This window comes from Hippopotamus amphibius, chromosome 6, assembly GCF_030028045.1.
Source record: "Hippopotamus amphibius kiboko isolate mHipAmp2 chromosome 6, mHipAmp2.hap2, whole genome shotgun sequence".
Classification (NCBI taxonomy): Eukaryota; Metazoa; Chordata; class Mammalia; order Artiodactyla; family Hippopotamidae; genus Hippopotamus; species Hippopotamus amphibius.
Window position 1 is genome coordinate 49295499 of NC_080191.1, and position 25952 is coordinate 49321450.

At 34.8% G+C, this 25952-nt stretch overlaps 1 protein-coding gene across 10 annotated transcripts in view; it reads left to right on the top strand.

The window, feature by feature from the left end:
• The window catches only part of UTRN (utrophin), a 501139-nt gene that overhangs the window by 435302 nt on the left and 39885 nt on the right, over positions 1 to 25952 (top strand). For all 10 annotated transcript variants that reach the window (XM_057739402.1, XM_057739404.1, XM_057739406.1 and 7 more), the window contains 4 exons: positions 5131 to 5216; positions 9726 to 9883; positions 11636 to 11802; positions 12691 to 12802. In XM_057739402.1, coding sequence (XP_057595385.1) covers positions 5131 to 5216; positions 9726 to 9883; positions 11636 to 11802; positions 12691 to 12802 — 523 coding nt within the window. The remainder of the gene's footprint in view (positions 1 to 5130; positions 5217 to 9725; positions 9884 to 11635; positions 11803 to 12690; positions 12803 to 25952) is intronic.

Sequence of the window (25952 nt, forward strand, 5' to 3'; positions counted from 1 at the left end):
TGTATCAATTTACATTCCCACCAGCAGTGCAAGAGCGATCCCTTTTCTCCACACCCTCTCCAGCATTTAATGTTCGTAGATTTTCTGATGATGCCCATTCTAACTGGTGTGAGGTGATACTTCATTGTCGTTTTGATTTGCATTTCTCTAATAATTAGTGATGTTGAGCAGCTTTTCATGTGCCTCTTGGCCATCCATATGTCTTCTTTGGAGAAATGCCTATTTAGGTCTTCTGCCCATGTTTTGATTGGGTTGTTTGTTTTTTGATATTGAGCTGCCTGAACTGTTTATATATTTTGAAGATTAATCCTTTGTCTGTTCATTTGCAAATGTTTTCTCCCATTCTGAGGGTTGTCTTTTCTTCTTGCTTATTGTTTCCTTTGCTGTGCAGAACCTTTTAAGTTTCATTAGGTTCCACTTATTTATTTTTGTTTTTATTTCCATTACTCTAGGGAGTGGATCAAAAAAGATCTTGCTGTGTGATTTAGGTCGAAGAGTGTTCTTCCTATGTTTTCCTCTAGGAGTTTTAGAGTGTCTGGCCTTACATTTAGGTCTTTAATGCATTTTGAGTTTATTTCTGTGTATGGTGTTAAGGAGTGTTCTAATTTCAATCTTTTCCATGTAGCTGTCCAGTTTTCCCAGCACCACTTATTGAAGAGGCTGCCTTTTCTCCATTGTATATCCCTGCCTACTTTGTCATAGATTAGTTGACCATAGTTTATCTCTGGGCTTTCTATCCTGTTCCATTGATCTATATTTCTGTTTTTGTGCCAGTACTATACCGTCTTGATCACTGTAGCCTTGTAGTATAGCCTGAAGTTGGGAAGCCTGATTCCACCAACTCCATCTTTCCTTCTCAAGCTTGCTTTGGCTATTCGGGGTCTTTTGTGTTTCCATACAAATCGTAAGATTTCTTGTTCTAGTTCTGTGAAAAATGGCATTGGTAATTTGATAGGGACTGCATTGAATCTGTAAATTGCTTTGGGTAGTATAGTCATTTTCACAATGTTGATTCTGCCAATCCAGGAACATGGTATATCTCTCCATCTGTTTGTGTCATCTTTGATTACTTTCATTAGTGTCTTATAGTTTTCTGAGTACAGGTCTTTTACCTCCTTGGTTAGGTTTATCCCTAGGTATTTTATGCTTTTTGTTGCAATGGTGAATGGAATTGTTTCCTTAATATCTCTTTCTGATCTTTCATTGTTAGTGTATAGAAATGCAAGAGATTTCTGTGTATTAATTTTGTATCCTGCCACTTTACCAAATTCATTGATGAGCTCAAGTAGTTTTCTGGTGGCATCTTTAGGATTTTCTATATATAGTATCATGTCATCTGCAAACAGTGACAGTTTTACTTCTTTTCCAATTTGGATTCCTTTTATTTCTTTTTCTTCTATGATTGCTGTGGCAAGGACTTCCATAACCATGTATTTTTTACTGCATTACTTTGTGTAGTATGTTGCAGTGAGTCCTGGTATTTTCAGCTCTTGAAATACATTTAACTAGTTCTTGAAATAACATGTGATGCACATACAGGAAATCCTAGAATTCTGGAAGCAGAAGGACTTTGAGCATCTTCCATTCTGCCCTCCTCATTTTACTGATTGAGAAACTGACCCAGTGAGATAAGACAATTTATCCACAGCCACCTAGTGCATGTTAGTGGTAGATATGGAACTAATATTCAGATTTTTTGATAATCACTTGATTGTTCCTATCATACTGCCATATCTAAGAAAAATAGTACTTTATAAATTATATACTTTACTATTTCTTTCAGCTTTTAACATGTATCCAACTCCTGATATTCTGAATTATCTGAAAAAAAATCTATTTTCTTCTGTTGTAGAGGACAAGAATCCAAATTTTAGTTCTTGTTGCTTTACAACTTGGCAGCCACTTTACTTTTGGCATCTCAATTTCACATCTGAAAAATTGAGATAAAATTATCTGCTCTGCTTCTCATACATAAGTGATCGTGAAGGGCAAATGAACTAATATATACAGAAAGGACTTCATAACCTATAAAGATAAAATTGATTCCATTTATGAGTTCACAGCCTCAGTCTTCATCTTTCTGGGTTTAAAAGTCTTAATTCCATAATCTTCCTTCTAAATTTAATGGAAATCAAATTTGTTTAAATCAAGGTTTACAGCAGTAGTCTAGATTACTTGGTTTAAATATTTTTGTCCCTGCAGAAAATATTAACCTCATTTGATGCCATGTTAAGTCATTTCCCCCAGTATTCCAAGGTGGATATAATTTTATTTATAAGGTACATATCTTTCTGTATTGATTTCAGAAAACTATCAGGGAACCAAATACTTAATCAGTATTAAATATACTTAATCAGGGAACCAAATACTTAAATACTTAACACTTAAATACTTAAATGTTGGGTTATGTCACTCACTAATAAATTTCATTGACTCCCTATTCTCTTTCAAATTCTGATATCTTATTTAACATCAAAGCCCTCTATCACCTGACTCCATGTAACCTGGACAACTCTATCAGCCATTTACCATTGATGCAAGTTCTTGCTGTACCTGACAGATCTTGCCACTGGTACTCACACCCACTTCCTCTCTCCCCTTGTCTGGGCTGTTCCTATGATAATCTACTTTCTCCTAGTTGGGGACAGTCTAGCTGTGTCATGCTTTCAATGTCTAACTTTAGACTTCTCTATCAAATGTTGTAAGACTAATAACTACTCAGACTAACCACCAGTCACTAATGACTAATCAGCCACAATTATCTCGTACTTATTTCCATGCATAAGATTGGTCTCATATTTTCTTTCGATTCTCTACTTGTTTTCTTGTCTCACCTCTCCAGCTAGTTGTGGGTAGGAATCGTGTCTTGCACTTTTCTTTTGGTCCCTGTGGTACATAGAACACTGCTGGGATCACAGTAAGCCTTCATAATTGTTGATGGTGGGATGACTGGATTGTTGACATTTCCAGTAGTCTTCCTGATGATGTTCCTTTCTTGTGTTGTCACCATAGACTGCAGGTCAACCTCCAATAGCACCAGTTGGGTCTTTCCCTTAAGGGCTTACTTTGTCCTTAGCCACATTCATGTACGAGTCCATTTGCACAGCTTTTTGTTATTTTCTGCAAGTTTATTGTTTGATTGTGTCCAGAGGATAAAATTTCCTGATTTTTGGAGGGAAGAAAATAGATGTAGTCTATTTTCGTGTGATAATTAGGAAACACCTAAAAAATATGAAATAGACACACACTTAATAGCATGGCTTAGTTTAAGGTTAATTTGGAACTAATGTTTCTATAATTGTGGGAAACTGGAATGAGTATGTAAACTTTAGATTTCTGCTTATAATGGCTCCATTTATTTTAAAATTTATGTATTAGTTATTTCACAGAGCAATTCTGAATGTTGTACACATACCTAGCAAAGGTTCAGTATGTTTGTTGGGTATGATTTAATATAGATTATAAACTCTAGGCTATCAAGGAACTTTGGGGAGGGGGGCACACTCTGCGGCTTGCGGAATCTTAGTTCCCTGATCAGAGATAGAACCTGCGCCCTTGGCAGTGAAAGCACAGAGTCCTAACCACTGGACCGCCAGGGAATTCCCACAAGGAACTATTTGAAAATACATTTTACCAATTCCTAAGCATGTTTTCCTTTTTTAAAATTTTATTTTATACTTTATATGTCATGGTATGAATACAGAAACTTACTTGAGTATTTCTAATTTGAGAATGAAAGATGTTGATTTGTATTAATAGTAAAAATATCAGTGAGCCAGACTTAAATACTGTTTGACAAGACTACCTAGAATTAAAATTACATGGTAAAAATATTTATATGTTTCTGAATAGCATAAATTACTAAATTTTAAGTATTCGTATAATTATGTAAACATTTAGTTACAGGTTTTGAATGTGTTGTATTTGTATATTGAAAACATATCATAAGAAATTAACAATAAAAACTGCAACTGAAAACTGATCCTGTTTATATGAAGTAATAAAGATAGCAATCTTCATATCTTTGTTTTTTTCTGGACTGTGTGTTCTTTCACAGCAAGGATCACGTGTTACTAATTTTTGTAGCTTCTGTGTTTTCCTTTCTCCAGCCTCAGGATCTAGTACAGCATGACATTTGCTAAACAACTCATTTATTCTTTGATAAAACACAAAATAAAGGTAACTCTATGCTTTTAAAGATGAAATAAAGTATTCTAGCCAAATTGTAAGTGAAATTGAAATTGTCTCTCATTGGCATAATATGAAGCTGTTTCCTAGTGTTAATTAATTAATACATTTTGTATTTAATTATAATTTGATATTCCCCAGATAAAGATTGCACACCTGGGTGTTTAAGATTATTGACTATTATACTTGCAGTAGTAATTTATAGAAACCGCATTGACAAAGATCAAAATCAATGAAGAGGAGAAGTTTTTAAGTATCCAATAATTTATAAGCCCTCAATATATAGTTAAGGGACTTTCCTGGTGGTCCAGTGGTTAAGAATCTACCTTCCAATGCAGGGGACGTGGGTTTGATCACTGGTCAGGAAACCGAGATCCAACATGCCACGGGGCAACTAAACCTGAGTGTTTCAACAAAAGATCCCGTGTGCCACAACGAAGAATAGATGCAGCCAAATAAATAAATGAATTTAAAAAAATATAGTTAATTTTCCAGTCAATTTTCTTACATCTATTTTTAGATATATCATTATACGTTTCTTGCTATATTGTCACATGTGTATTATATATACTCTAGCTATTATTTTGAATCTTGCACTTACAATTATTAACAGATTTTAGTTCACAGTGTTTATGAAAATGAAATCCTTTCAGCTTTATAATTAACATTTTCATTTTACTTTCTTTTGTTCTTCCTAGTTCATGTGTTGTGTGTAATGTGACTTCAGGCTGTATATTTTTCCAAACTAAGTCAAATATATTATTAAGATATGTCGTGAACTTATGGTATGGGTTTAACATTAAAAAAAGTGAATAGAAAGTTGCATTTTTAAGGTGCAATATTTTCATGGTTTACCCTCAAGAAAATAGATATTCAGAAATCATTAGCATACTATATACAGTTTTAAATGCATCTAACACATTGAGATTCTTATAATTTCAGGGGTCGGACTGGAAAAATAAGAGTGCAGAGTCTGAAGATTGGATTGATCTCTCTCTCCAAAGGTCTCTTAGAAGATAAGTACAAATGTATGTAAGACCTTTCCTATACCAATAATGTTTTTAGTAATAATAATGATAATAAAAACATATTGGAGACTTACTTTATATGATTTGCTAGTAATAATAGTTCCCTTTTCTCTTTTTTTAAACCCTGACCATACACATACCAGGCTAGACAAAGGGTGTCAGTGCAAAGTGATGTGAATTTGTGTGAAGTGGAAAGCTGATGATGGGATCAAGATATGAGGTGCATTGATGCAGATTATATCTCATTTAATTCTTAGAATAATAGCCCCATATTGTAGGCATTGTGATTTCCATTTTCCAGCTGAAAAAAAATAATGCTTGGGATAGGTTAAAATCTAGTTAAGGCTTCAGAGACAGTAAATCGTGGGGCTAGAATTAGATCATAGATATTTCTGACTCTAAAGCCCAAGCCTTTTCTATTTCCATATATTTTCAATGCTTATGAAAATCCGCATGGGCTAGAACTGCTATAGTCACAGTTGAGACAATTTTATTTTATAGTATGAGAAAATAAAAAGTGATACTTTTTTATTTCGTTATATTTGTTTTTATTCACCAAATAAATCAGTGGTGACCTTTAAGCTGTCAGTTAATAAAGGGCATCTTGACATCTCCCAGGCTCGGGAGTCAGGGAGACCTGCCTTCAGTTTTCAGCTCTACCACTCAGTGGCTGGGTGACTTTGGGCAGGTTACCTGATTCCATTGAATACCGATGGCTAAGAGGTAGTAATAATACTCCCATTTCACGTTCCAGGGAGCTGAAATTCAGTGATTTTTTTTCAGCTAAAGAATGAAGCTAATAATTTTTGCTTTGAAAGCAAATTAGAGATCACATGTTAAAAGTACTTAGAAATAGCAGTTGTTGAACAAACGGTAGCAATTGTGCTATGTCTCCGAACTCTTAATTACTGTAAATTTTTTTAATTTAATTTTATCCATAAAATGTAACTTGATCCTACCATGCATAGCCCCATATGATTCTGTACGGTTATATCCATACCTTTGAGGGCGGGGGAGAGGGATATTTCATGAATAGAAAGATATGAAAAACAGGAGAATATTCGATCATGGGTCCTATAAATTTTAAGTTTTGCATCTTCTGTGAACACACATACATTTTAAAATACTTTTATTTTCTGGGATGGCTGTGAGGCGATTTGATTTTGAATTCCAGGGCTAGATCATGATGGCTGTTTTTCTTACACAGTTTGACAAGAATGTCAGTGAAAAGAGACAGGGATTTGTATGAAACGAAAAGCTGATTGTAGGATCAGGAGGTGAGGCGCCTTGATAGAGTCAGAACCTAGTAAACCATGCAGAAAAAAGCTTTGCACAGGCTTTTGTTTGGTGGCACTTTATCTAGAATTTAAATCATCTTCAGCATCATAATTGTCAGAAGATATTTTCAAAGCTAAAAAAGTTATTTCTATAATGAGTGGGAAAGAAAAATGTTAATGAAAGCATCAGTAGATGAAATTAGAAAAGGACTTTTAAAAAAATCAACTGTGATTTGGGGTTTTCATGTGTTCCTGAAAGAATTTAGGGTTCTCTGAAAATAACAATTATGTCATGGTGTTCAACTTACTCTGAAAAGAATGCAATTCCAATCTCAAAGTTTATCATGAATCTTATTAAAATGCAAGGGTGATCTGTTTTTCTAGATCAAGGATTCCGTCTCCCTTTATTTTTCAAGCTGATTATCAGAGTAATCTGTGGGCAGAAGAAAGAATTACAACATGATAGCTGTAGTTTTAGAGCAAAACCCAAATTTTATGCAATATACAAAAAATGTCTTTTATCTATGCACATACCTTCACACGTATTTCTTTCTCTTTTTTTTTAAAGGGTTTTTTTTTTTTTTTGGAACCTGTATTGAGATACAGTTAACAGACAATAAACTGCATATATTTAGAGCATACAATTTGGTATCCCAATCTCCCAGTTCATTCCCCCCCAACCGTCCCCGGTTTCCCCACTTGGTGTCCATATGTTTGTTCTCTACATCTGTGTCTCTATTTCCACCTTGCAAACTGGTTGATTTGTACTATTTTTCTATAGTCCACATACATGTGTTAATATACGGTATTTGTTTTTCCCTTTCTGACTCACTTCACTCTGTATGACAGACGTATTTCTGAAGCATATAATCTTTCAAATGAAGAGGTATTTCAGCACACATGTGCTCATACACTCGTGCTACAGTACAAATGTCAGGAAACAATACTCTATAATTCCACATTAAACTTTCAGATTATGGCGGGGAAGCAGAAGCCCTGTAATGAGAATGTCTGATATTTTATTTAATCCATGAAGTATGCCATTTAGAACTTAATTAAATAAGAAATCTTTGGGTTGAAATCTTTAAATCTTTCCTGAGAGTGTTGAGACTCTGGAAATGTTCTGGGGTTTTGTTTTGTTTTTTACTTTGAGGTCCTTAGCAACTCTGATTCCAGTTTTGATTTCCCCAGTGGTATCAGAACACTTCCTCATTATTATTTTCTTTGTTGGAATTAATATTCAAGACAATTTGCTCTCCAAACTCAATGGCAGAGGTGCTTTTCTGGGTCAATTGTTATCCATCTGGACATTGATTTTGCAATGGCTCATGTCAGTGTCTCTACCCTGGTGACACCTTCTTTTCTCCTCGTGCCTTTTTGAGAATGTCCCTTGATTGGGTTCTGACAGCACTCTGGCCTTGCTGCTTATAGCTCAGTGGCTTCCTTGCCTCATCAGCAACACATTTACAAAGATCCTTTTGAATGGCCTTTTGCATCTCTTCTGTGCTGACTTATTGGAACTTGGGTTTTAGATTGGGACTTTCTTCTGCTCCATCCCCACGTCCTGACACTCCTTTTCATATCTGGCTGTAACATCAAAATGTGGACTTTTATAAGAATTCAGAAATGTGTTAGAATGTTAAGGAATCTTTTATGTTTTGTGTGTAGTTTTACCCTACTAGTGGCATAGTAGTATAGCTGTCTTCCTCAAAAGAGGAAAGCTGGGCTTTCCTGATTGATCTTGCTGACCATGTGCACTTCTCTCTACAGATTATTATTATACATACACATCAGCTCTGTACTGACTTACAAGGCCTCGTCCCAGGATTGGGTTTACAATGAGAATCATAATAAGAATCCTGGATAAATACTTTCTGGCTATGATACTCTTATTTTTAATAAAGGAAGAGAAGAACTTCCCTCTCAAGTAGAACTCTAACCAAATCTAAGTGAACAAATGATAATAAAAATTAAATTTATTTTAATTGAATTTGCTTTCCCTATGTATGCTTGTAATTAAAGTCATATTTCATTATAGTTACTGTGTCAATATCACTGAGCTTGGTTTAATTGTTTGAAAATTTACTGTTGTCAGTGTTACATCTAGCCTTATTTCCCTAAAAAAAAAGGGATGATACATTTTGATTTGATATTTATCAGGTATTTTTTGAAAATGGTTTTTAGGATCCAATAAATATTTGCTCTGTTTACTCCCCTTTCTTCTATTCTTGAAAAACCTCACATGAAAACCATTTAGAACTTGTGCGATTTTGAATTTTTAGAACTTGGAGATTTTTCCAAAAAGTATTAATTTCTATAATGAAGTGGATTGTTTTCATGTGAAATTTCTCCCTACTCCAAAAGTAACTTATTTAAATATATTAGCTTTGTTGCTGGAAATATGGTAATAATTTTTGTCTTCAAAATACTGCAAGTGATGAAAAGAAGATAAGCCAATACTAAAAGGAAGAAAAGTTTTTATTTTACAGAATCAAAAAAATTTTTTTAAACATCTTTTTTTTAATGAATAGAAAAGCCTAAGAACTGTGTGAAAGTGTGCATGAGTTTTTAAGTCCTTTACATTTGAATTAATATATTTTATTACATGAAATGAAGTAAAACAAAAATAATTTTTATCACTAATAAGGAACAAGAGACTGATTGGGCCTAAAAAAAATAACCCTTAAAAAGACACCTTCTTGTACTCTTTAATGTTTTTATGCAAAATACATTTGCATATAGAAATCTTTAAAAGAAATTAAAATATATATGTTTAATGAATCTTGAAGTTAGGAGTGAACACAAAAAGCTGATAAAGAAATCTTTTAGAATTTAAAGATTTGCTCCTTAAGGTACTTGCTACTTCCTTTGACAAGTCATAAAGAAAGCTTCATTTTAGCTCTCTGTCTTTTTCAATAAGAAGGGAAACCTTAGTGAGACCCTTGAATGAATCCACATGCATACACTGGGCCATTTAAGAAGGAAATTTGTATTTATTCACATACTGCAGTAGATTGTTTCAGGAAACACGTGGTTAACCAGTTCCTTATTATAAACAAGCAGAATATTAAGGTTGTCAGAATTCAGGAGACAACTAATGTCCTCATAAGCTTTTCATGTCCCCATAAGTTTTATAATCTACATTGTTCATCCCACATAATCAAAGGTATATTTTACTTAAAAGACCAGAATAGGCAGATGGAGGTTAACCTCTTGCCTCTCCTCCTTGTAGATCTCTTTAACGAAGTGGCGGGGCCCACAGAAATGTGTGATCAGAGACAGCTTGGCCTGTTACTTCATGATGCCATCCAGATCCCTCGGCAGCTGGGGGAAGTAGCAGCTTTTGGAGGCAGTAATATTGAACCCAGTGTTCGCAGCTGCTTCCAACAGGTAAACATTTGTGAAGGATCACTATTGTGTAGAATGTGTGGGGAATCGTATTGAGGATGTTCTGAGAAATGGAACGGGGGACTTGGGCTGAAACCAGGTGGTGGAAGATGCTGAGTACCATCCCAGTAAGTTTATTTCTTAAGGCACATTTGATTCAAGGAAAAGCAACCCCCTCAAGGAGATTTTCTGTTCCTCAATGGATAAAACCTCAGATCTTTAACATGTGCCATTAAAGTGCTATGATTTGGCCCTGCTTTTGCCCCAGCCTCATCTTGTACCACTGGTCCCCTTGCTCTCTGCTTTCCAGCCGTGCTGTTTTAGTTCCTTCATTCCGGCCCTAGTGTCTTTGGACATACGCCCTCTGTTTAGAATGTTCTTCCTTTCACTTCACCCACAAACTCCCTTCTCATTGCTAATTCTTATTCATTCTTTAGATCTTCCTTTATATCTCACATCCTCTGAAAAACCTTCTCTGACTCCTTCAGTTGAGTTTATGTGTTCCTACTATATTCACCTGGACCTCCTCTGCCTTCTTATCATGCTCATTAAATTGATAATTACATACCAAATTATATAATTACTTGTTTAGTGGGTTTTTTTCTTCTATATAAACCTGAGCTCCATGAACAGGGACTGTTTCTATCTTTTTACTGTTGTATCCCTTTGTACAGTGCCTTGAACATCATAGCTACTTAATAGATGTTTGCTAAATAAATGAATAAAAATGCCCTGAGTTCCTTACTGTAGGCAAGATTTTTTTAAAATATCAATTAAAGAAGTTATTGAAATTGCAGTCTTTTCTTTGAAACATATGTACAAAAGGAGAATGATGTACAAAGTTGTATACTGATCTAAGTTACTGATATTAAACTGGAAAAGCACGTTAGTTTCTTTTTATTGCTTACTGTATAGAAAATCAGTTTAGAAATGTTACTACTAATGTTATGCATATGCATAAAGTACAAGCCCAGATATTTTGCCTATGCATATCTAGTGATTTATCATTGCTGAGGAAAAAAAATGCTCACACCATCTCTTTAAGGAGAACTGATGTTATGGGTTATTACATTTTATAGTGGCCCTTTCTCTCGTTTTAAAGATACAAAAAACACCAAATGAAAATTCTAAATATGATTCTCATATGTGCTGGTTCATAGAATGACCTTGACAACAGCAGGAGAAGGATGTTTGTACGAATTTAACTTTGCACATGTGAAAAGGACGTAGTATTAGGATTTAAAAAGAGAGACCAAGATATTTCATTCATTTTACCAGGATACATGTGGAAATCCTGCAAAGTCTATTCATTGTAATGTGCTCCTGGTGTGATGTTGTAACAGGACTGGAGCAGGACACAGAAATAACAGTTTTTATTTGGCATTTACAATGGCCTTCAAGTTTGGGAAGTTATCAATGAGTCTTTACTTTCTCAAATATTTACTGTCTTAGATGAATGAGTTTTATAGTTTCAAAGTATCTATGTGAAGAGTACCTAGGATTGGGTGGGTTTCTTTTTTGTTTTTTTAAATATGAGTCTATTAAGGTATTGGGATTTTTTTCTTTTTTGTATACCATAATTTCTCTTTATTCTCTTTTTAAATTCTAGAATTTTTTTTACCTTGAAGAACCTTAAATATTTCATGATTTAACTGACCTCTGTACAGATTTTCAGAAGATTTTGAAGCAGCAGCACTTGCTGCAGTTTAAATGAAGACATTTTCTTCACTTTTAACATATTTGTTTCTTCACCAGAATAACAACAAGCCAGAGATAAGTGTGAAAGAGTTCATAGATTGGATGCGTCTGGAACCACAGTCCATGGTTTGGCTGCCGGTTCTACATCGAGTGGCAGCAGCTGAGACTGCAAAACATCAGGCCAAATGCAACATCTGTAAAGAATGTCCAATTGTTGGATTCAGGTAGGGTGATCTCCTACCAATGGTAGCAGGAGGCTATTTTTCCTTCTATTTGTGTAGTTTCATTGTGTCCATCATTCCTTACCACTGATTCCCACTTGAGAGTTTGCCTCCTAAAGAAATAGGATGCCTGGCACATTCCACCTATCTGAAAATGGCATTCCCTCAAATAGCCAGTACATGAAGCTTATTTTATTATTATTGTTATTCATACTATTTTGCTCCAGACCCAGAGATCTTTCTGAATTTCTATTTACATGGGTCACAGAAGTGTTCATGCTAATAATTGCATGACTCATTATACATATATGACCCTGATGGAATTTGATGATGTTCTAAGACCTTTAGGGTCAAACTCGGTAAGCAGGCAGTAGCATTGAAACACTAACTGAGAAGTAATCAGATTACTTCGAGTTACTTCTGCCAAGTTTGGCATGAAGTAGATTGACCCGACTTTCACAGGAGGAGCCTTTGTCAGGGAATTTTGGGACTCATTTTTTATTGATGGTATAAGTGGTATTTTAAATTTTGATGTATCAAGCTAATAATCATAACACACTTTTCTTCTGTTGTTTTGCATTCACATTCAAACGTTACAGAGAATCTTCTCATTATGTTGAAACAGATGAAAACATGATTTAGAGACTTCAACTACAAAAATTTGCTTTTCTTCCTCACTTGGGAGGTGGTTTCCTTAATTTCTTTTGTGAAATTTGATTCTTTTTGTCTTAATTTGGAGCCAAAATACTAAATAAGCAAATTCCACATTTGTGGCCAATATAACTTTTATTTTCATGGTGATTTGAATGAATGAAATTCCTTACCACAAGTGAGTGTTTTGGACTATATAATAAGCTTTCAAGCCAATGAATTTTCTTTTCTTCTCTCTAGGTATAGAAGCCTAAAGCATTTTAACTATGATGTCTGCCAGAGTTGCTTTTTTTCGGGTCGAACAGCAAAAGGTCACAAATTACATTACCCAATGGTGGAATATTGTATACCTGTGAGTACTGAGCCACTGTTATTTTTATTTTTTTAACATATTGCTTTTGGATTAACTAGTGTCTAAAATTATTCAGTTTATTTAGACTTAACCTTATCTGGAAAAAAATCCCTTTCAAGATCGCTTAATCATATATTTTTTGTTGTTTTGTTTTCTTTTAAGCAAACACATCTATGTTGAGTTTATTAGCACAAAATAATTATACTATTTCAGAAAAATTAATTTATTAAATTTTATTTACATTCGTGTTTTGATTTTAAACTTAACATTCTTGGTAGCAAACTCTTTTAAGAGCTCACACTGACCTACATTGAAAATGATACTATGTGATAAGAAATTGTTTCTTTTAGACATATTTGACATGTGTTTACATAATTAAATATTGGATTTTCATTAACAAAAGTGTAGGAATTTGGAGAAGGTAAAAAATTTATAAATCTAGCTCCTGAATAAACTACCTGGCAATATTCTTCCATATCTCTGATTTTAAGATTTTGTTTTCATATTTCTGTAATTGTGATACTACTTTTTTCACTGAATGTGTTGTATAGTAAGTATTCCCCCATGTTGTCAGGCAGTATAATTTTTCCAAGATACAGAATGTTTGAGTGAATTACTATAATTTATCTAAACGTTCCTTTAAATTTGGACATTTAGTTTATTTTCAGTTTTCTGATAGTATAAGCAATACTCTTATAAATGTCTTTGTGAAAATAGTTCTTTCCGTATATTACATAAATTACACTTCCATAAAATAAAGCATTTGTGTCAATGGCCAGAATACCTCATGTCAGGTTATTTTCCAAAAGAGGTTTATACCACTTTACATTATTATCACACTTTGTTAATGCTTCAGTAGTGTTGGATACTGATTCCTGTTTTTCCTTTGATCTAAAATATTTTTTTCTGAAGCTATCTTCATTTTCTGTCAATAGCTACTTTTTAGCTTCTTTCCAAATAGTGAACCAAAATTTATTCATAGAGCTGTACATTTTCTTTGACTTAGGGAATTGAGTTACTTTTTGGGTCATAAATTGACAGAAAGGCAGCAATACTTATAAAATATACACACATAAATCTCACTCACACTCTTAGGTATCTTATCTCAAATAAATAGGTACCGTATATGTGGAGAAAAGAATGTTGCTGAATTATAATAGATGAAATACTCATAGCGCATAACAACTTTAACTAGGAAGAAAAATTCCAAGAAAATTTGTGAAGCACCATTTATTACTATGATTAACATATTCATTCACTCAACAAATAAATATTGAGGACTTGCCATGTGTCAGATGCTATTTTTGACTCTGATAATTCATCCCTTTACAACCAAGATAGACAAGATTAGTGACTCTCCTGCTACTTTCCGTTCAGGAGGAGGAGATGTGTGACAGAGAACAAGGAAACAAATAAATGAGATCATTACAGATTGCAGTAAGTGCCTCTAAAGAAATAAATGGATAATGAGGTAGAAGATTAAAGGAGGCACTTTAAATAAAGAAATCAGGGAAGGTCTTTCAGAGAAATTAACATTTTAGTTGAGCTTGAAGGATGAGAAAGAATCGGCTGTGTAAAGAACTGGTATAGAAGGGTATTTTGGAAGTGGTCTGGAGGTGTGGAAGAGGTTGGCGTGATTGGGGCACAGAAGAAAGTGGAGCTTATTAGTCCCCAAGGAAAGTGTGGTAGGTTGTTACTGGCTATTTGAAGTGCCCAGAGCAAAATGAACTTGTGGGGCCCTTTGCTAAAAATTTATTGCAACTTTCAAGACGGCAACAGCAGAGCATTAAGCCAAGCTCAGGGAGCTTCTGAGTGTGGGACCCTGTGCACCTGCCCAGGTCACACCTGCACAGAGTAGGCTCTGGGTAGGGGGGGCGGGGAAAGAGGTGAGAAAGAGTAGGGAACAGAAAGAAACTAGAGTGAATTTCACAAAGAGTGAATTTCTCCCTTCACAAAGAGGAGAATGAGAATAGTAGGAGATGGGATTAAAGAGAAATGCGGGTATCAAGCTGTGTAGACCCCTGCTAGTCACTGTAAGGTATTTGGATTGGGGAGAAATAGGGTATTAAAATTTGCATGATTAGACCTGGAAATTTAGGAAAATGATTATAAATACCTAATGTCAAAATGGGAAAAATCATAAATATATGTTAAAGATGTATAAAAATGACTACATATTTAAAGATGTATAAAGTCAGTAAAGTGTATAAAATTACTATTTTTCTTGGTCTTAAATACAATAATTCATAATGATTTTGCAAAATACTCACACAATTTCAAATCTATCTCTTCAACATCAATCTATGGCCAGTGGGGGCGAGCTTGAGAATCACTGATATGCTGATGAATTTCACTCTCCAGCTATCATTTAAAATAAAATTTGTAAGTTATCCAAAGCCCTTCTTGTTACCTAGTCTTTGCAAAGTCACCGTTATCATGCCTAAGATTGCAGCTTACCCTGCATTTTACTGGAAAGCTTCCTTTTTGCAGATGTGCTTTGGAAAGTTTTTTGCCCCTTTCTGAAGTTTGTGTAGTGATCTTAATCAGCAACCTACTGATAAATCATCTCTTAGGACAGGTTATTTTCTGCGTTTGACCCCACAATTTTTGATAAAAATGACTAGAAATATATATATATACAAATTGAACCTTTGAAAGGCATACTCTTAAATACAAGTAGTAATGAATTATTTGCTTTAACTGCTTTCTAAAATTGCTTTCTTTTCCTTTAAATGAGCTTTATTTTGGTGCATCCATCTTTACCCAATGTTCCCTAAACTCATCTGATCTTAAACTCATCTGATCTGCCTTATAAAATGAACTCAAATGTGAATTTTTCTTTTTTTTTTTTTTACAGTTTTTTTTAAAATTTATTTATTATTTTTTTTGGGGGGTACACCAAGTTCAATCATCTGTTTTTATACACATATCCCCGAAATGTGAATTTTTCAATACAGTCGTAGTAAGCACCACTCAAGTGTTAAATGGATTAGACCTTTCTGTATAAATCCTGAGTTGGCATTTCTCATAGTGAATCTCCGTTTGTGGTCAGGAGAATGCTATAGTCATATTACTGACTTGATTTGTTTCCTGTTCAAGTTTGTTTTTCGGCTGAATCTGAATTGTTAAAAGCTTTCTGAAGTTTATAAGCCTGGTTATAAACCTCAAAGCCCAAGAAATACTTCTTCAAGTGTACCAGCTTATTGTCTATGACAGTGTTTGTCTTTAGATGTAGAAAGACTAATGGTGTATGAATTAGTTCTCATAATTTATAAAGGTATTTTATGAAGTTGGTAATAAAACATTCATCTACAGAAATGAGGTAGAATTTTTCTTTTGCTGGGAAATGATTTTTTAAAAACTCTTACTCCCCCCCTCCACCACCATTCTATAATCCAAATTTGTACTAAAATTCTTTCATTGGGCCAAAAAAGTTCATCTAAAAACAGAAAGCACGACGTAGACTACATTTAATGTTTGTTACCATTATCTCTCCATTCATTCAAATCTCACTTTTTCACCAAAAAAGCATGACTTTTACTTTGTGTGTGAAATCTTCCCCAATTCTTCTGGCCTCCCCTCACCAAAACACATCATTCTGTGGCCTCTACCAGTAGCCCCTACTTTACCAGTTAGGATTTGATTCTGCGTTATCTTGTATTGTTTTCTGTGTTGGTGTTTTGCCTCCTCAACTATCTTTTTAACTCCTTGGGACAAGGGTGACTCATACTTTTCTTACTATACTTAGTTAATCTGGTACACAAAAGCTAAATGTGCTCATATCTGACATTATAAATACTATTTATAGAATATTAAAGCTGGAAAGAGTCTAAGAAATTATCTAACTCATCCTCATTTTTTAAAAAAAGACTAAGTCTTAGAGAAGATAAATGATTTGTTCAAAGTTAGTGGCATGGATTTAGTGATTTAACTCCGTTTGGGAAATATATACACAATTTAGCACATTAGCAAACAGTGTTTTCTGTATGCATGCTGAAATATTATATTTGTGAAGTACCTGTTGTATACCAGGCATTTTGCTGGGGACTAGAGATACAGAAAAAATATAATGAAGGAGAAAAAAATGTCTTTATGTGGACAAATTCAACAAGACACAGATGTAGAGAACAGACTTGAGGACATGGGGAGGGGGAGAAGGAGAAGCTGGGACAAAGTGAAAGAGTAGTGTTGACATTTATATACTACCGAATGTGAAATAGATGGCTTGTAGGAAGCAACTGCGCAACACAGGGAGATCAACTTGATGATTGGTGGTGACCTAGAGGGGTGGGATAGGGTGGCTGGGAGGGAGGCTCAAGAGGGAGGGGATACGGGGATATATGTATAAATACAGCTGATTCACTTTGTTGAACAGCTGAAACTGGCACAACAGTGTAAAGCTATTATACTCCAATAAAGATAGAAAGAAAAAAAAAAAGATTATATGTAATATTTTTTAGAATGAGGAAGCTTATGGATCAAGATAATACCCAAATTTTTTTCTTATCTTCACACTACGTTTGGATTCTGAGACTAAATTTGTTTTAAAAATGGTTACATTTTATATTAAAGATGTTCACATTTTAAGTTTTTTTTATTGGAATAAGAGTTTATGGTCACTTAATTTCACAGTGAAAGCTGCCATAATTGGATCTTTTTTTTAAAAAATCTCTATTTTCTGTTATAAATAACCAAATTTAATTCAAATTAGGAACATATGAAAAATTAACATTTTTGTATGTTAGGACATACAGTAGATAGTTTAAATTAGAGAGTGAGGGTGTTGAATATCACATATGATTTATAAGAGTTTATGCAATTGCTGACAGTGAGAGAAGCTGGATAAGGTTAAATATGAATGAGGAGGGAATTATTTGGAAATGCTACTGGGGGCCAGCATGAGTTACCAAGAGATCAGTAAATTGACGGCTCCATTGCCACAGAAGTGCAGCTGAGATTGGTTGACAGGATTTGCAGTCCGTGACTCCATCACTGCTTAGTGGCTTTGGAATTAAAAGATGGTGGGTACAGTTAAAGGCCAAGGGGGTGCATGATTCAAAGGTGTTAATGATACTGGGATGGATTTGCGCTATCCTCATGCTGAAGAAACCAAAGGGGGTTTAGGGGCTAGAGATCAAGATGATGGGGGCAAGAAGTAGGAGCAAGAGTCAGAAGGTTTGAATTACTGAAAGGTTTTTCCAAGTTAAAGATTCGGGATCGAAAGATGTTTTGAGTTATGAAGAAGCCTGACGTGTGGCCAGACCCCAGTGTGTGATAGAAGTGGGATATAGGAGGTTTTAGAGATGAGATGGCACTTAGAAGATCATCAGTATGTCTCTAGAAATGACAGATGATAGCTGTGTCTGTCCAAGTGCAGTCAGAGGGGAGCGGATGGGCATATTGGTTTTAGTAGGTGTTAAGGGCGAGGTTAAGAGAGAAACGTAGACGTACTTTATTCTTGGCCTTTGATTATACAGCCCATTACAGAGAGGATTGTAGGGGTGATGGTGTTATCATGGGAGCACCAGTATTCACTGAAGGAGAAAGGCTGAAACTGCAGTTATGAACAAGATGTAGGGGAATGTGTCCGTAAGTAGAACACAGAGCCCATGGTAACAGCTAACAGCAAAGAGAGGTAAGTAGAGGCTGTGTGCATCTACTGAGGGACAGTGGCCTAATCCACGTAGGGAAAGTGGGAAAGTGGGGTAGCTCAGTAGAGAGAGTACTTACCCATTGGTAAATATAAAAATCAGGAACTGAAGTGTTAGCCCAGATAAGAAGATGGTTTGAGAGTCATGTTAGCCCAGGGAGATATTTGTAAAATTTTATTGCTAGGAAGGTCAGCAACATCAGCTACTCCCAGCATTCAGATTGTTGGGGGTGGAATCATGGCAAAATTCTCAGCTTACGTGCTGGATTTGGACAGGACTGGTTTGTTCTGATAGTTTTGTTGAGATTTTGGTGAGAAGGAGGAGGACAGAAAACAGCTTATTAAAAGTTAACACTTAAAACAGATTTGTATTGCATTTTTTAAGAAGTGTATGTTACTTTTAAAGCACCAGGTTCAAGCATGTTCTTGTCAATATTGGCTAATATATGAGGAAACAAATAAAATTTCATATTTTCAGTGTTTTTAGAAACTTTAGAAAAATCAGTTTCCGACTAAAAACACAGAGAAAGTTTTCTTTTTAAAGTTAAAAGTGAAATTACTCTTTTCTTTACAAACAATATGTGGTCGGCAAGAAACAAACAAAAACAGAAAGAACAAAGGAAAAATATAGAAAGAGTTGTTTTGCCTACCCCTCTCCACCCCTGCTAGCATCAATGTATTTGTAAGAGTGGAAACATCAAATAGAGAAAATGCTGATTCATTCTTTGGAAAGGTCTCTGTTGAGTCAGTATAGTTCGTTTCTGGCAGTCTTACTTCTTTGGATGAGACTTGAGATGTTTGCCAATATGCTAAAAACACGGCATCATTGCTATTTCTCTGACTTCCACATCTTAAAGTGGTTTATCAGTTCTTGCCCACCTTACATTGTTTTCGCAGTAAGTTGAGTGCATTTAGATTGTACTGTTAGCTTTTAAGGTGACATTTAAACAAATCCATTTTACTTTGGATGACTCATTACCCTACTTATTCTTGACCCTTTAATGATTCTGTTAATGCTAATATTTTAGTTTCATATTTCTCCATTAGAACTGGAAAGGCTCTGAGCTCATCTTACTGATTTCATCCTACCCATAGAATCAGTGTGTCTGAATTTCAGCTTGTTGAAATCAATGAAACTTAAAGCAAACTGAAACTGTTGCAAAACTGTTGTTTTGCAATTTTTAGAAAACTAACTGGAACATCTTTAAGATAAGCCTTATGATAATGAAACATACTCTTTAGAAGTATGCATCTATCATTTGAGACTACTGAGTTTTAAAAAATTTTTTGAGTGTAGTTGTTTTACAATGTTGTGTTAGTTCCAGCTGTACAGCAAAGTGAATCAGTTATATGTATACATATATCCCCTCTTTTTTAGATTTCCTTCCCATTTAGGTCACAACAGAGCATTGAGTTCTCTGTGCTATCCAGTAGGTTCTCATTAGTTACCTATTTTATACATAGTAGTGTATATATGTCAATCCCAATCTCCGAATTCATCCAACCCGCCCTTCCCACCTTTGTATCCATAGTTTGTTCTGTACATCTGTGTCTCTATTTCTGCTTTGCAAATAAGTTCATCTGTTCCATTTTTCTAGATTCCACATATTAGCGATATTATATGATATTGTTTTCCTCTTTCTGACTTACTTCACTCTGTGTGACAGTCTCTGTGTCTATCCATGTCTCTGCGAATGGCACTATTTCATTCCTTTTTATGGCTGAGTAATATTCCATTGTATATATGTTCCACATCTTTATCTGTTCCTTTGTTGATGGACATTTAGGTGGCTTCCGTGTCCTGACTATTGTAAATAGTGCTTCAGTGAAAATTGGGGTGTATGAATCTTTTTGAATGATGGTTATCTCTGGATATATGCCCAGGTGTGAGATTGCTGGATACTATGATAACTATATTTTTAGTTTTATGAGGAACCTCCATACTGTTCTCCATAGTGGCTGCACCAATTTACATTCCTATCAACAGTATAGGATGGTTCCCTTTTCTCCACATCCTCTCCAGCATTTATATTGTTTGTAGATTTTTTGATGATGGCCATCTGACTAGTGTGAGGTGATACCGTGTTATAGTTTTGATTTGCATTCCTCTAATAATTAGTCACGTTGAGCATCTTTTCATGTGTTTGTTGGCCATCTGTATGTCTTCTTGTCTGTTTAGGTCTTCTGCCCATTTTTTCATTGGGTTATTTGTTTTTTTTGACATTGAGCTGCATGAGCTGTTTGTATATTTTGGAGATTAATCACTTGTAGGTTGCTTCATTTGCAAATATTTTCTCCCATTCTGAGGGTTGTCTTCATTTTGTTATTGGTTTCCTTTGCTGTGCAAAAGCTTTTAAGTTTAATTAGGTCCCATTTGTTTATTTTTGTTTTTATTTTCATTACTCTAAGAGGTGAATCAAAAAAGGTCATGTTGCAATTTATGTCAAAGAGTGTTCTGCTTATGCTTTCCTCTAAGAGTTTATAGTATCTGGTCTTACATTTAGGTTTAGGCTTTACATTTTGAGTTTATTTTTGTGTATGGTGTTAGAGAGTGTTCTAATTTCATTCTTTTACATGCAGTTGTACAGTTTTCCCAGCACCACTTATTGAAGAGGCTGCCTTTTCTTCATTGTATATTCTTGCCTCCTTTCTCATAGATAAGGTGACCATACATGCTGGGTTTATCTCTGGGCTTTCTATCCTGTTCCATTGATCTGCATTTCTGTTTTTGTGCCAGTACCATACTGTCTTGATTACTGTAATTCTGTAATATAGTCTGAAGTTAGGGAACTTGATTCCTCCAGCTCCGTTTTTCTTTCTCAAGATTGCTTTGGCTCTTCGGGGCCTTCTGTGTTTCCATAAAAATTGTAAATTTTTTTGTTCTAATTCTGTGAAAAATGCCATTGGTAATTTGATATGGAGTGCATTGAATCTGTAGATTGCTTTGGGTAGTATAGTTATTTTCACAGTATTGATTCTTCCAGTCAGGAATGTGGTATATCTCTCCATCAATTTGTGTCATCTTTGATTTCTTTCATCAGTATCCTGTGGTTTTCTGAGTACAGGTCTTTTGTCTCCTTAGGTGGGTTTACTCCTAGGTATTTTTAAGAAGTAAATCTTGCTAATGAGGGTGTTGTTCAACATTGATTTTTGTATTTGTGTATGATCCAAATAATACTATTTAATTATTCTACTCATGTACCAAAGATCATGTTGTTTCCTGTGTAACCTTGGTTTTCTTCCTTGTACTTCCTTATTTTCATCTATAACTAACACATATTTTTAGTTAAGTTGAAAATCTAATGTTGGGAGTATTTGTTAAGGAATTAAATAATACTGCCATCCCAAGTTATAAGTTGACCAGAGAAATTTTTGGGAGATTTAAAATGAACATGGTTTTGTTTTTTAATTTGTAATTCTTTAAATTTTGCTCTATATGATGTTTATATTTGTTCCCAATCAAGGAGTAAAACAGAGGGAAATTTAAAATACCCCCAAATTTTGTTGGCAAAATAGAACTCAGTAATGAAAAATCATCTCATATCAGCTTATACAAGAGTTTTGGGCGTTTTAGTAGAGAGTTACCCCAGGTTACATTTTATAATTCAGCAACACTTTTTTCTTTTTTTTTCTTTTTTAAGAACTTTTATTGAGATACAATTGACATACAATAAACTGTATATATTTAAAGTGTACAATTTGATTTTTTTTCTTATTAGTAATGCATATGTGGCAATCCCAATTGAACAACCTTTTTTAAAAAGCAGTTTTGAAAGAGTGGGAACTGGGCATGCCACGTTCTCGGTGAGGACGTGCTGCAGGCACGCACTGTGGGGCATGGTCAGCAACACTTTTTTAAATAATTGATTTGTACTAGTTGGTGGGGAGTAAGAACTAATTACTTCTTATTATCCAAATAAGTTTTCATATTATCTCACTGCTACTTAATAGCAGCACAGTGAAGGAAAGTATAACTTTGAGTATCCATGAACCCACTTGTCTGTGTAGGTTCAGTTTTAAAATGTTTTTCACAGTGACTCACCTTCATTAGATTTCCAAAAATGACAGTTTGAAGGACAGTCCTCATTTGAATATGAGAGTTCTTATGTGCTTGTTAAAAATCAATCCAGAAGGATTTTAAGGAGATGGTGGTAGCAGTAGCTTCAGATTTTTTCAATCTCTTTTGCCTTTGCCATTTTCTTCCCATTTGTAAAGTACCTACATAAAAAGAGACAGAGCAGCTAGACAGCAAAACCAAACCTCTGGGTAATATTAAGAACAAAACTAGGTAACGAGATATCCCCAGAATAAATCTAGGTGGTAACAAGTCACCACCAGCCACAAAATCTGCAAGATACTATTGGGGAGGAAAAAATTTATATCTGCCCTTCTCGGTTCTTCTAGCTGGTCTAATAATTAAATTGACATTGCACAGATTAACAAGAGAAAATCAAATTTTAATTTTGTATGTACAAGAGACGCAAAGAAGTCTTTTGTAGCTTTCAGACAAAGACAAAACAACAACAACAAAAAGCAAACAAAATAAAAACAAAAAAAAACTTTGTGAAGAACTGACAAGACAAAGGAACTTATTAGGCTTAGGTGCCAATTAGAGAAGAATCTAAGCAGATGGTTTACACAACTTTCTCAGCCTTCATTTCCCTATTTCTAGCAATAAGGATGTCTGTCTGCCTCCTGGTGCAGGGAGGGTACCTTTTACATGGGAGATTATTTCCTGTTTTCAGGGGGACAAAGAGGAGGGTCAGACTGTTCTTGCACTGGCTGTTTCTCAAGGAACTTTAATTCAAACTGATCAATATCCCCTTTGGCATATTTTGGGGTGACAGAACTCAAGAAAGAATTAGAAATAAAAGAAAAATAGTTTTGGAAATTGACTAATTAATTTTTTAGTCTTAAGAAACAGGGCAGATAAATAACATAAAAGAAATAGAAGGTGAATAAGAGGCAAACTTTAAAACTCAAAAAGAAGTGAAGAAAGCAATATATAAGCGATTCAAGAGAAAATGACAAAAAAAAAAGAAAAGATTGAAAGTATGGAAAATATGAGTCTCTGAAGAAGAAACCCACGGTAAGGTAGAACAAACACTAAAATTAAAAAGGAAAAAAAAAAAAAAAGGAAAACTAATCAATTCTACTTCAAAAAAATTTTTTTAAGAAAATCCTCCTTCCAAAAAAAAAAGAAAAGAAAAAGTGAATCTATATACTGAAAGAGTATATTATGCCTGAGAACACTAACTCAGAATGACCAGCACTGTGGCATATTCTGGTAAAATTACTGGACTTTAAAGTAAAAGAAAAAAATCCTTTGGTCATTTAAACAAAAGGAAAAACTGACTTAAAAGAGAAAGAAAATTGAATAACCATCAGGCTTTTCAACAGCAATCCTTTATACCAAAAGAAAATGGAGGAAGATACTTAAGAAACTCAGGGGGAAAATGTATAAGTCAAGGATTTCATATCCAGAAAAACCAACCTTCCAGTAACTAGCAAAGGACACAGGAAATCTGTCTCAGGTAATATTGGTAGCACTCCTTGGGGAATTTATTAGAGACTAGGCTTCAGACAACCAAAGTAACTAGAAAAGTAATATCCTAAGGACTGTTGGAGAGCATTAAATATATTGTTACCAGTAGAACTTAAACTAAATGGGACAATCAGGAAGAGACCCCTACTGGCCAAAGATGGGACAGTTTGAGCTTCAATAATGATAATATAGTTAACTCTTGAACAGCTCAGGGCTTAGGAGTGCCAGCCCCCTAAACAGTGGAAAATTCATGTATAACTTTACAGTGGGCCCTCCATATCCACGGTTTGTATAGTGCTATTTAGTGTTATTTAGTGTATAGTGCTACTGAGTGAAAAAAAATTGTGTATGAGTGGACCCACTTAGTTCAAACCTGTATTGATCAAGGGTCAACTGTCATTGCAATAAATCAAAACTCATGAAATATATTAATCTATGAATTCATAATGCTGTTTTAAAATAAGTTAAAAATTGGTCATCTTTGTAAGATGACAGGAAACCAATTCATTACAGGGAAAATTGGCCAATAAAAGAGAAAAATCAAACATGTAATCTTGCCTTTCCTGAATGAACTGTACTACTGAGTAACTAAATAGATGAGGGGGAAGTATTTAAATTTTTTTGCAACTAAAAATGAATGATAGAATTAGAATATCACGACTTTAAAGCCCTCATTGGAAGGATATTGGCATTTAGCATGAAAGCTACTAGGATTACATAAGAGGGATGACCAGACATCATGTGTCTCCCATAACTCTACCAATAATCTTGCTGAAAGAGCAAACCTGAGGCTCATACATTCTCTTGGTCCAGCTGCCAATTTGCAGGATATCCAAGGGAACGTGCTGAACTGCACCAAAAATATGCAACCAGCAAAATCCAGACAATAGAAAACTCTACAGGTCAAATTGCCTGAGTTTCCAACAGATAAATTGTAAGAAAATGGCAAGTATGAAGAAGAAATCTGGTAGATTAAAAGTGACTTAAAATCTTTCAGATCTTTTAAAGTGAGCTAGACTAAGCTGTAAAACTATTTTTAAAACACAAGGAAGTTATTATTATAAAAATGAGGATGATGGTTTTATGGAGGTGGGGAGGGGTTATGACTGGAATGAGGCTTCTGGAATGTCCAACAAAGTTCAGTTTCCTGAGTGGATGGTGTTCATCATATAATTTAATTTATTAAAACATATGTCTATTGTATATAGTTTTATATATGTGTGTTTTATTTTGCAATAAAAAGGATTAAAAAATAAATCAGTCTAGTCAAAAACATTTTAAGACTGGTTATCCCTGGGTAGCAGAAGAGCTGGCAATTTTAATTTTTCTCCTTTTTTTTCTTTCATGTGTATTTTTTTCTAATTGTACCTACACTTAACATTTCTTAGATATGCAATATAAAAGTTATAAACTGACTTTTTAATATAAATTTTGTAAAAATCAGCCACAGGGTATCTTAGTAGTACTTTATTTAAAATAAAGGGGAGAGAGGTGGAGATCAAGATGGTGGAGTAGGTGGACGTGCACTCACTCCTTCTTGCAAGAGCGCCAGAATTACAACTAACTGCTGAACAACCATCAACAGAAAGACACTGGAACTCACCAAAAAAAACCACCCCATGTCCAGAGACAAAGGAGAAGGCACAATGAGATGGTAGGAGGGGTACAATCGTGTTACAATCAAATCCCATAAATTCTGGGTGGGTGACACACAAGCTGGAGAACAGTTATACTGCAGAAGTCCTGAGGGTTCTGAGCCCCACATCAGGCTTTCTAACATGGGGGTCCAGCAACGGGAGGAGGAATCCCCAGAGAATCAGACTTTGAAAGCCAGTGGGATTTGATTGCAGGACCTCCACAGGACTGGGGGAAACAGACTCCACTCTTGGAGGGCACACAAAAAAGTGTGCTCACCAGGACCCAGGGGGAAGGAGCAGTGACCCCATAGGAGACCG